The sequence below is a fragment of the Telmatherina bonti genome, assembly GCF_933228915.1.
Source record: "Telmatherina bonti genome assembly, chromosome: 8".
NCBI lineage: Eukaryota > Metazoa > Chordata > Actinopteri > Atheriniformes > Telmatherinidae > Telmatherina > Telmatherina bonti.
The window spans coordinates 33461326-33473952 of NC_136626.1; the positions used below are offsets into that span (position 1 = coordinate 33461326).

Here is a 12627-nt window from a genome sequence, read left to right on the forward strand (position 1 = left end):
TCTTAATGAGGGAAAATCCAGAAAAGTGATCTGACTGTCAAAGCAGAGATATGGAGCCACCTAATGGAATGGTTATGATGAAACAAGCTAAATCAAATTACAACTAACATTTCACAATAATCCCACTAGCAGAGTATTTATCTGTTGGGTGTGTAAGTTTTTAGTCAAATCACATTTTATTTATCAATCACTTTCCAAACAAAAAGTATCACAAAGTTGGAATTATTCTGACCCAAATCTCACCTTTATAGTTGTCATCAGAGATTATTTATATAAATAAGATGTCAAAGAAGCACAAATCCCATTTCTAAACCAAATCTTGAAGTGTCATGCTCAAATCTTGATATGAAATTTAAAAAAATAAAATAAAATAAAAACAATTCTGAAAACAGTTAAAAACATGTTAAAAAATGTATATAGATATTGATGGTTCCAAATTAAATTAAAATATAAATTGTTATTGCTTGGTAAAAAAAAAAAAAATAGATAAAACTTATTAACTGCTTCATTTATGTTTGTCTGAAAGTTGTGTGAATGTCTGGTTTGTAAGAAACAGATGTAAAGACCAAGGCTGAACTTTAACTCCGTCCTGCTGCTGCGGGGGGTCGCGCGTGGAGGTGAGAGCGTGGGGGGGCTACGTGACGCTTGACAGCCTCGCGCTGCATGCCGGGATATATCACGCTCTTGTTTACAAGATGGTAGAGGAAGGTGTTGTTGTCTGACTTAAAAACAAACAGTTTAGTCCTCCTCGCGCGGACGGAGCGGAGTTGTATCCAGGCGCGCGACACTAAGGTGTTTTATGTGAAACGACGTCTCGTGAGCAGCAGCTGTCCCACTCAAGTCATTTTGCTTTTTTTGATTTTGCACTGTCACTGACAGACACGCGCACGCGGGACGGTCTTTAAAAGCACAGGTTTGTAGAGGAAAGCTGACAGAAGCGGGGTGAACTGGGTGAACTGGGTAAACTGGGCTGAAAGGAACTGAACTGTGTTTACTGGTTTAGCTCATGGAAATCTGATGAACTTAACCAGAAAAACTTCTGGTTGCTTCTTGTAGCTCTGCACTGTCAACCAGCTGTTTCATTTTGATTTAAAGTGGGCCCGTGTTTACTCAGGCTGGTTAAGATTACTGGTTTAAAGTTCACTTTTTATATGGCATGTTTACCCACTGACTTATGACGTCACTGCCATTATATTTAGTTCCTGAGACTTCAACAAAACAGTTCTAACAAAAAAAAACCACTTTATCAGATCCACGTTGCTTTGTTAGACTTTCTTTTTCCATTTAGAAATGCTTTCATTTTTAGTATCATTTATTCAACAAGGTGGAAAAATTCCTCGGAGATTTTCCAGCATATTGACCTGAAGCATCACACAGCTGCTCCACATCATGAGAATCTCCCGTTCCACCACATCATGATGAGAATCTCCCGTTCCACAACATCACGATGAGAATCTCCCGTTCCACCACATCATGATGAGAATCTCCCGTTCCACAACATCACGATGAGAATCTCCCGTTCCACCACATCATGATGAGAATCTTTCGTTCCACCTCATCATGATGAGAATCTCCCGTTCCACCACATCATGATGAGAATCTTTCGTTCCACCTCATCATGATGAGAATCTCCCGTTCCACAACATCACGATGAGAATCTCCCGTTCCACCTCATCATGATGAGAATCTCCCGTTCCACAACATCACGATGAGAATCTCCCGTTCCACCACATCATGATGAGAATCTCCCGTTCCACAACATCACGATGAGAATCTTCCGTTCCACCACATCATGATGAGAATCTTTCGTTCCACCTCATCATGATGAGAATCTCCCGTTCCACCACGTCATGATGAGAATCTTTCGTTCCACCACATCATGATGAGAATCTCTCGTTCCACAACATCACGATGAGAATCTCCCGTTCCACCACGTCATGATGAGAATCTTTCGTTCCACCACATCATGATGAGAATCTCCCGTTCCACCTCATCATGATGAGAATCTCTCGTTCCACCTCATCATGATGAGAATCTCGTGTTCCACCTCATGATGAGAATCTCCCGTTCCACCTCATCATGATGAGAATCTCGTGTTCCACCTCATCACGATGAGAATCTTCCGTTCCACCACATCATGATGAGAATCTTTCGTTCCACCTCATCATGATGAGAATCTCCCGTTCCACCACGTCATGATGAGAATCTTTCGTTCCACCACATCATGATGAGAATCTCCCGTTCCACAACATCACGATGAGAATCTCCCGTTCCACCACGTCATGATGAGAATCTTTCGTTCCACCACATCATGATGAGAATCTCCCGTTCCACCTCATCATGATGAGAATCTCCCGTTCCACCTCATCATGATGAGAATCTCTCATTCCACCTCATCATGATGAGAATCTCCCGTTCCACCTCATCATGATGAGAATCTCCCGTTCCACCTCATCATGATGAGAATCTCCCGTTCCACCACATCATGATGAGAATCTTCCGTTCCACCACATCATGATGAGAATCTTTCGTTCCACCTCATCATGATGAGAATCTCCCGTTCCACCACGTCATGATGAGAATCTTTCGTTCCACCACATCATGATGAGAATCTTCCGTTCCACCACATCATGATGAGAATCTTTCGTTCCACCTCATCATGATGAGAATCTCCCGTTCCACCACGTCATGATGAGAATCTTTCGTTCCACCACATCATGATGAGAATCTCCCGTTCCACCTCATCGTGATGAGAATCTCTCGTTCCACCTCATCATGATGAGAATCTCTCGTTCCACCTCATCATGATGAGAATCTCCCATTCCACCTCATCATGATGAGAATCTCCCGTTCCACCTCATCATGATGAGAATCTCCCGTTCCACCACATCATGATGAGAATCTCTCGTTCCACCTCATCATGATGAGAATCTCTCGTTCCACCTCATCATGATGAGAATCTCCCATTCCACATCATCATGATGAGAATCTCCCGTTCCACCACATCATGATGAGAATCTCCCGTTCCACAACATCACGATCAGAATCTTCCGTTCCACCACATCATGATGAGAATCTTTCGTTCCACCTCATCATGATGAGAATCTCCCGTTCCACCTCATCATGATGAGAATCTCCCGTTCCACCTCATCATGATGAGAATCTCCTGTTCCACCTCATCACGATGAGAATCTCCCGTTCCACCTCATCATGATGAGAATCTCCCGTTCCACAACATCACGATGAGAATCTCCCGTTCCACCACATCATGATGAGAATCTCCCGTTCCACAACATCACGATGAGAATCTCCCATTCCACCACATCATGATGAGAATCTCCCGTTCCACAACATCACGATGAGAATCTCCCGTTCCACAACATCACGATGAGAATCTCCCGTTCCACCACATCATGATGAGAATCTTTCGTTCCACCACATCATGATGAGAATCTCCCGTTCCACCTCATCATGATGAGAATCTTTCGTTCCACCACATCATGATGAGAATCTCCTGTTCCACCTCATCACGATGAGAATCTCCCGTTCCACCACATCATGATGAGAATCTCCCGTTCCACCTCATCACGATGAGAATCTCCCGTTCCACCTCATCATGATGAGAATCTCTCGTTCCACCACATCATGATGAGAATCTCGCGTTCCACCTCATCACGATGAGAATCTCCCGTTCCACCTCATCATGATGAGAATTTCTCGTTCCACCACATCATGATGAGAATCTCCCGCTCCACTTCATCATGATGAGAATCTCCAGTTCCACAACATCATAAGGAGAATCTCGCGTTCCACCACATCATGATGAGAATCTTTCGTTCCACCACACCATGATGAGAATCTCCCGTTCCACCTCATCATGATGAGAATCTCCTGTCCCACAACATCATGATGAGAATCTTTCGTTCCACCACATCATGATGAGAATCTCCCGTTCCACCTCATCATGATGAGAATCTCCTCTTCCACCTCATCATGATGAGAATCTCCCGTTCCACCTCATCACAATGAGAATCTCCTGTTCCACCACATCACGATAAGATTTTCCCGTTCCACCACATCGTGATGAGAATCTCCCGTTCCACCTCATCATGATGAAAATTTCCCGTTCCACCTCATCATGATGAGAATCTTTCATTCCACCTCATCATGATGAGAATCTTTCGTTCCACCACATCATGATGAGAATCTCCCGTTCCACCTCATCATGATGAGAGTCTCCCGTTCCACCTCATCATGATGAGATTCTCCCGTTCCACCTCATCATGAGAATCTCCCGTTCCACCTCATCATGATGAGAGTCTCCCGTTCCACCACATCGTGATGAGAATCTCCCGTTCCACCACATCGTGATGAGAATCTCCCGTTCCACCTCATCACCATGAGAATCTCATGATGCTCGCTGGATATATTCTCCTTTTCAGACCTTCTCTGGAAACACTAGCGATGGTTGTATGTGAAAATCCCAGTAGATCAGCGGTTTGTTTTTTTCTTCCTCATTCTGATTCTCATTTTGAACTTCAGCAAGTCATCTTCATCATGTCTACATGACTAGAAAAGTTAAGTTTCCGCCATGCGATTGGCTGTTTAGATATTTGTGTTTACAACCAGGGAAATGCGTGGATCTGATAAAGTGGCTGGTGAGCGTAGATATAAATATTGTATATATTTGTTCAATTCAATAAAGTTCTTTTGTATTTACTTTTCTGATTTTGTGATTTGACAAGCAGCATTCAAATGTGACTAACGTGCAGAAAAATATTTCTGTGAGCGATAAATACTTTTGTTCAGCATCTTCTTTTTCTGCACAAATAGTTGATTGCTCAAAAGCAAAAAATCATATTTACAACAGTCTTAGTTGATAAATGTCCCAATAACCAACCCAACTGAGCTGTTGAGCAGTACACAGAATCTGATGCAAGTATTACAACATTTTTGTTTTCTTTCAGAGGACGATCCTCGAGGCCTGCAGACGGGTATCTGAATCCAGCCGAATGTAAGTCATTCTATAAGCCTGAACTAGTGGCAACTATCAGCTTATGAAGTCTTACATATGCAGTAACTCTTGTTGAATATGTACGGCTGCATGAAGCTAAAGTTCATTGCATGAAGACTATTTGTGTTGCAAGAATATGTCAATGGTTTTGAGGTGAGGCTGACTTCCCATTTGAATATCTTGCACAGGAACAGAGCGACTGCAAAGAAACTAATTGAGCGCTACTTTCAGCAGTTAACTGAAGGCTGTGGAAATAGCAACTGCAGGAATGAGTTCTGCGCATCGTGTTGTGATTTTCAACCTCTGGATAAGAATGCTGCAGCTGCCAAAGCGCTTGAGCTGTTTAAGATTAATGCCAAACTCTGTGATTATTATCCTTCTATCAAGTCCAGCACCGACAGCAGCACTCAGATGGGCAGTAGGATGAACGTTGAGGATTTCTCAGGTACTGTCAAACAGACAGACGAGCCTTATACCTGCTGAGTTTCAACCAGTTAAGTGTTTTGCCATCTTGTTTCAGATGTTCACTACCTCACGGAGCAGGATGTGTGCAGGATCTTGAGTTTCTGTGAGGAAGAAGGGGATTATTCCGCTCTCGTTCGTGTCATTGGGAGGATTTTCTCCAATGCGGAAGCCTTGATGAAGAGTTTTAAGAAAGATGAAGTAGATGCTGCTAAAAAACCACCAGACGAGGAGAAACTGAGTGAGCACAGCTCGGAGAAGACAGGCACCTCCTCTACTGCTGTTTTGCCAGCTGAGGCTCCCAATGGACTGCTGGACTCGGCCGAGGTAAGCGTAGACATCGACGCAGTCCGGAGAGTCTACGACCGACTTCTGTCCATCGACCAAGTGGAGGCGGCTCTTGTTAACGCGCTCATTTATCTCACTCCAAACGTGGAACTTGACCTTGAATATCTGAATGTGTACGAAACAAATCCAGATTACCTGAATATCTTCATCACAGTGATGGAAAACACGAACCTTCACAGCCCAGAGTACCTGGAAGTGGCGCTACCGCAGTTCTGCAAGGCCATGAGCAAACTGCCGGTGGCAGCTCTCGCTCGGCTGTCGAGGCTCTGGTCCACGTACGGACTCCCGCAGATCCGCCGCATGATGGAGACCTTCCAGCAGCTCATTACTTTCACAGTAGTTAGCAATGAATATGATGGCGAAAATCTGGTGAATGATGATGAAACGGTGGTGGCTGCAACCCAGTGCCTGAAGGTGGTCTTCTATGCTAGCATCCTGGGAGGGGATGTGGACGTGGAGCACAACGAAGAGGACGACGATGACTCGAGCTCGGATGAGCTGACACTGCACGAGTTGCTCGGTGAGGAGCGGCTCTATAAGAAAGGCCCACGGGTCGACCTCTTGGAGAAAGAGCTGTCCGTCCGTCCGATTGACAGCATTCGACCACTCATCCCATTTGAGGATTTTGTCAACGACTCGCTGAATGACGTGGTGGAAATGGACAAAGATTTCACCTTCTTTAAGGTCAACGCCGAAACAAAATTTTCCTTCCAGAGCTGCCCGTTCATCCTCAACATCATCACAAAAAACCAGGGGCTGTACTACGACAACAGGATCAGGATGTACAGCGAGAGACGCCTCACGGCGCTCTACAGCATGGTCCAGGGCCAGCAGCCCAACCCCTACCTGAAGCTCAAAGTACGCCGAGACCACATCATCGATGACGCCCTTGTCAGAGTGAGTCCCGCCGCATAGCGCCTTGTAACCCGATTGATTGTAGTGTGTTTGTTATCACGGCGTCTTCCCTGTGCTCCAGCTGGAGATGATCTCCATGGAGAACCCGTCTGACCTGAAGAAGCAGCTGTTCGTGGAGTTTGAGGGCGAGCAGGGTGTCGATGAGGGAGGAGTGTCTAAGGAGTTCTTTCAGCTTGTCCTGGAGGAGATATTTAATCCAGACATTGGTGAGGCTTCATTTACTGTTTTATCCATCCAACCATCCATCCATCCATCCATCCATCTGTCCATCCATCCATCCATCCATCTGTCCATCCATCCATCCATCCATCCATCCATCCATCCATGCATCCATCCATCAATCATCCATCCATCTATCTATCCATCCATACATCCAACAATCCATCCATCCATCCATCCTTCCATCCATTCATCCATCCATCCATCATTCATCTTCCATCCATCTATCCATCCATCCATCCTTCCAGCCATCCATCCATCCATCCATCCATTCATCTTCCATCTACCTATCCATCCATTTATCCTTCCATCCATCCCACAATCCATCCATCCATCATCCACCAATCCATCCATCCATCCATCCATCTATCATCCACCTATCCATCCGTCCATTCATCTTCCATCCATCCATTTATCTTCCTTCCATCTATCCATCCATCCATCCATCAATCCCACAATCCATCCATCCAACCATCCATCCATCATCCACCTATCCATCCATCCATCCATCCATCCACCAATCCATCCATCCATCCATCCAACCATACATCCATCATCTATCCATCCATCCAACCATACATCCATCATCTATTCATCCATCCATCCATCCATCCCTCCATCCACCCACTGTTCTTTCTTTCTTTTTCTTCCTAAAAAGAAAAAATATTTTTTCACCCATTCATATTGTTTTACCTGGTTTTTAATTTTTTATTTTATATTTTAATTAAATGTGTTTTTATATATTGACTGATTGATTTATCAGATTTATTTTATTTTTATTTTATTTTTTTAATTAGTTCATTTTTTAATGGTTTCAAATGATCAGCTGGTTTAGGATATTTTTAATCTTGACATTGAGACTCCATATTTTTTTATTTAATCCATCTATTGTCTTACACCTGCTCGTGTAAGAAGGGGAGGGGGAGATTCACGAAGAAGAAAACTTTAATAATGAAAGAGGTGAATTTTTGGTTTTATATATATATATATATAAATTCACATGGTGCAGGTGTGGTTATCAGGCTAAAAGCAGGAAGAAGAAACACAAGAAACCTGAAGTAAAAACACACAAACAAACACCAACCTCGTACGAAAGATCCTTTCATCCCAAGAAAATAACACATTTTACGGAAAAATGTTGCTAACAAGTTTGATGACAAATTAATCCCGTCCAGAACCTGGACCTCAACATTACTAAAGCAGTGTGGGTTCATCTGGACAGAGAACTGAACGAAACATCCAAATGAAGAGTTTTGGAAAGTCTTTTAAGAATCCTGAAGAAAAAGTCCCGAAGAAATGACAAGCGATGTATTATATGTTTTAGTAACTCACTTCCCCTACTTCCAGGTTTTTCTGAAGTATTTTTAAAGAAGTTTCTGTGCAATCTCTTAAGCATGCTCCCAAATAAGGTCATTTTTTTCTCTAACCATCTCTGTTCCTTTGTTTTGTCTAAAAAAATTCTGTTTCCAAACAGGAATGTTCACTTACGATGACAACACAAAGCTTTTCTGGTTTAATTCATCCTCGTTGGAGAACGAAGCACAGTACACGCTCATTGGTATCGTCCTGGGCCTTGCCATTTACAACAACTGCATCCTGGATGTTCATTTCCCAATGGTGGTCTACAGGAAGCTCATGGGAAAGAAAGGGACCTTCAGGGACCTGTCAGACTCGCATCCAGTTCAGTAACCCTCTCTGAAGACAATACATTATGAATCAATCAGATTTCTTGGAAATAAAGTTTATTGCTGTGGAGTCATGTCAATGCTCTTCCTTTTGCAGGTACTTTATCAGAGCCTAAAGGGCGTGCTGGAGTACACCGGCAACGTGGAGGAGGACATGATGCTCTCCTTCCAGATATCACACACAGACCTTTTTGGAAACCCAGTGTTGTATGACTTGAAAGAGCAGGGAGACAAGATCCTTGTGACCAAGGAGAACAGACAGGTGAGATGTATGAGGCCGCGTAACTTCCGCAAACTATGGCTGATATGGATGTAAGTTATTCCTAAAGAGGCAGTGCATAACTGGAATGGCTGGTGTACAACAATGAAAACTAATTGTCTTTATGTTAAAAGTGCTCTTAAACTATAACAGATTTCTGATCTTAAGTCAGGAAACAGGCGGGAAGACCTTTGGGGAAGAATAGGTTGAGTGTAATTTCCCTTAAAACACTTCTTCTGGTCAAACTATGTCAGTATAGGTGGTAGGATCCTTCCTGCTTTACCAAGGGGGGGGGTTAAGCTACATGTGCTGATGATCATCTCCTCGCTGCTGCATTTGATGCCAAGGAGGAGTGGTCTTCGAGAAGCAACTGCTCCTGCCCGTCTATCTGGGGAGGGTTTTCAGGTCATTTCCAAACCATTTAGGGTCCGGTATTCTACACAGAGAAATATTTACAAATGGAAAACATACAAGGTGGTTGACAGTTTTCCAAGGAGCCGATGTCCCAGCAAGTTCAGCCCAAGTTCAGACTGTTATCATCTGAGAAACTGATAAAAAAATAAAAAATAAAAAAAAAAAAAGCCAAAAGCTACATGTCAGACTCTCCAGGCCTTCGTTTTCGTGTTAAATGCTAAAGTTCATGAAGGAAGCAGCATCTTCTCTCTGAACCTGCTTCTAAATAAAACATGACACATGTGGAACAATGTGCTCCGGACTGCAGGGAGCAAAGTGGAGATGTTTGGTTGCACAGCGGCACTGCAGCAGCCGTGCAGCTCTCAGGGATTTTCCTCAGCAGCAGCAAACACACCCAACGACCAGCCGTAGCTGACTCCATTCCTCTTCTCCCAGTGCTCAGCACCCTGCTGCAGATAAGATCGGCTGCAGCAGGGTTCTGCTGCCTCCAGCATTTCCATTTTACAAGTATTGCAGGATGATTAAGAAAAGGCTTCTAATGCAAACCTTCCTGTAGGTTATCTCATCTAAAAACAACAAATGCAGAGTTGTCACCGCTTAAAAGAAAGAAATCCATTAAGGTACCAAACTTTTTTTGTTTCTTTTACCCCCTTTTTTCACAGGAGTTTGTGGATCTGTATGCCGAGTACATCCTGAACAAAAGCGTGGACAGACAATTCAAAGCCTTTAAAAAAGGTTTTCTGATGGTCACCAGCGAGTCCCCGCTGAAGTATCTGTTCAGACCAGAAGAAGTGGAGCTGCTGATCTGTGGAAGCAGAGTGAGAAAACATCCGTTTGGATTTCCATCACCTAACAGCAACAAGACTTTCATTCACTGCAAAGACATCTCCTTTCAATTCACAGAAACTTGATTTTGAAGCGCTTGAAAAGACGACAGAATATGATGGAGGTTACAGCAAAGACAGCCAAATCATCAAGTAAGTCCTCAGACTGGTACTAAACATGCCGTCTGCCTGCTGACGAGCAGGTCAGATAAGGTCAAAGAAGTCTTTCCAGCTGTGGTAAATGAAGTTTCTCTTTCTTTTCTGGATGCAGAGATTTCTGGGAAGTTATAAACTCCTTCGGAGAGGAGCAGAAGCGGTTGTTTCTCCAGTTCACCACCGGCACAGACAGAGCTCCAGTTGGTGGACTGGGAAAATTAAAGATGATCATCGCCAAGAATGGCTCGGACACAGACAGGTAACTCGCGCTTTCTGGTAGCCTCATGAGTCCAAACTGGGAACGATGCTGCACACAAACAGGACACAAACTGGTAAAATATTGGATTTTACAGTCAGGAATGGTGACGCTCTGACGTTTCTAACTGGAAACGTTCTTCTGACTTACAACTAGAAATGGAACAAATTGTTTTTTCTGGATTTTGTCCCACAGCTTGTATGAAAAAATAACATTAATTCAAGCTTCATAAAGGTTAATAGAAAGGTAAGTTGGTTGTTTTGGGATGCAGTATGTGGCGCTTGATGTGGTAGTGGGGGCGTTTAGATTTACTGTCTAGCGGTAGACTAGATGTAGTAGTGGATGGGGGGGTACACATAGTGATTTCTGTGTAGGTCTGCATCTCTAGTTATAGAAAATATGTGATAACAGGCCAGCGCTGGAAGTGAAAGATGTGTTATTACAAGATTAATAACACTAAACAGCTATTTCTGAAAGGTGGTCATTAGTTGAAGGTTTTAGATCAGGGGCTGGGCAACTCTGGTCCTCGAGGGTCGCGGTCCTGCAAGTGTTGGGAGTTTCCCTGCTGCAACACACCTGACACACATCGGACTTGTGCAGAGCTTGACTATTACTCTCGAGGACCAGACTTGCCCGTCCCTGCTTTAGGAATATTTTCATGCAGTCACTCTTAAGACAGACCAGTCCAGTCCTGGAGATCTTCCATCTTCCAACTTTGGATGCAACCCAACACACCTGAATCGCCTCCTGTTTAGATCAGATTAGATCATGTGATGTGAGCTTACTAAGCACTAAGTAAAGTGGATACTGAGATACTCTTTTAGCATCTTTATAGTTTATTTGAAATATTGCAACACTGCAATAGTTTTCTTTGAACAACAATTAAATAAAAGATTAATCTTTGTTTCAGAGGGTTTTGGCCCTCGCTCGCTCCTGGTTATGCTGCTCTTGTCCCAACAAAAAGGGCAAAAATGTCTCATTTTAGATTTCCGTGACTTTGTTTTTATTTTTGTCTTGCAGGCTACCAACTTCTCACACCTGCTTCAATGCATTGCTGCTTCCTGAATACTCCTCCAAAGAAAAACTGAAAGAGCGACTCCTCAAGGCCATTACGTATTCCAAAGGGTTTGGGATGCTGTGACGGATCCGCAGAAATGGTCTTCTCTAGGAAAAAAAGGGATTATCATGAAACCAAATGCTGCAGTAACCATGTGCCTAACCTGCAGAATAACTCCATGCCAAGGCCTTGCCCACTTTGTCACTTTCATAGATATTAGACATCCCAAAGAGTTTAAAAAAAAAAAAGTTATTGAATATTTGCGGATTTTGTTTCAGATATATCAAGCAACATTTGATTTGCAAAACTGTGAAAGTGTACTTAAACACAGCAGATGTGTTACGTTTCTGAGTGCTGTTTGTGTAACGTTCAACCTTTACCAGTGTTCAGTCCTTGCTGGGCGTAACGGTGCTACTTGGCTACAGTTGTCATGGTAACATAGTGAGCTGATTGTTGCTGCTAATCCAGGTAGCCTCACTGAAAAGCATTTTTCCTGGAAAATTTTAATTTATTTTATAGTTGAAACTTTTGTGCTGTGCCTCTTGTATTAGAAATGGAAGGAAGGCTGTTTGTTGTGAACCCGATGAGTTTAGTTTTGACTTTTAAGCCGCTTTTCAGATGGTCGCTTCTGACTGTCTCTTCTCACGGTTTGTTTGCAAAGAGTCTCCGGCTGCACATGCAGCTGCCAAATGTGCAATTTCTGTTGAAGAACAGGAGTCCGATGAAATGTTTTATTTGGCCACATATCTCAGGTATAAAACATGCAGATAATGTGAACTTTGTCTGTAAAGCCATTAAGATGCTAAATGAATAAAGGTGGGAAAAAAAGACTTTTTCATGAAGGTTTCTGTTTGCATCTGTTGGATTTGTAGAAAAGACACATTTAAGATGCTGTGGTACGGACTGCATGCAAATTATTCCCAGAATTTCCTCTCACGCTGGCGATGAGTTCATAGATCCACAGGCCTCCCCACCTATCAACTCCGCCCTACCTTCACCCCCCACGCTGATGTTATGT

The 12627-nt window shown here is 43.3% G+C and overlaps 1 protein-coding gene across 3 annotated transcripts; it reads left to right on the plus strand.

Moving 5' to 3' along the window:
- The first annotated feature begins 691 nt into the window (after positions 1-691).
- ube3a (ubiquitin protein ligase E3A) lies at positions 692-12426 on the plus strand. 3 transcript variants are annotated; one of them, XM_079244831.1, is made up of 11 exons: positions 692-913; positions 4968-5014; positions 5203-5459; positions 5535-6721; positions 6801-6945; positions 8433-8638; positions 8741-8905; positions 9979-10134; positions 10220-10293; positions 10412-10555; positions 11573-12426. In XM_079244831.1, coding segments are annotated over exons 2-11 (2457 nt in total). In that variant the 5' UTR covers positions 692-913; positions 4968-5012; the 3' UTR covers positions 11694-12426. The 3 variants fall into 3 exon arrangements, with proteins under 3 accessions (XP_079100957.1, XP_079100958.1, XP_079100959.1); XM_079244832.1 differs by having other exon boundaries at positions 5402-5459; XM_079244833.1 differs by having other exon boundaries at positions 5407-5459.
- Positions 12427-12627: the final 201 nt, after the last annotated feature.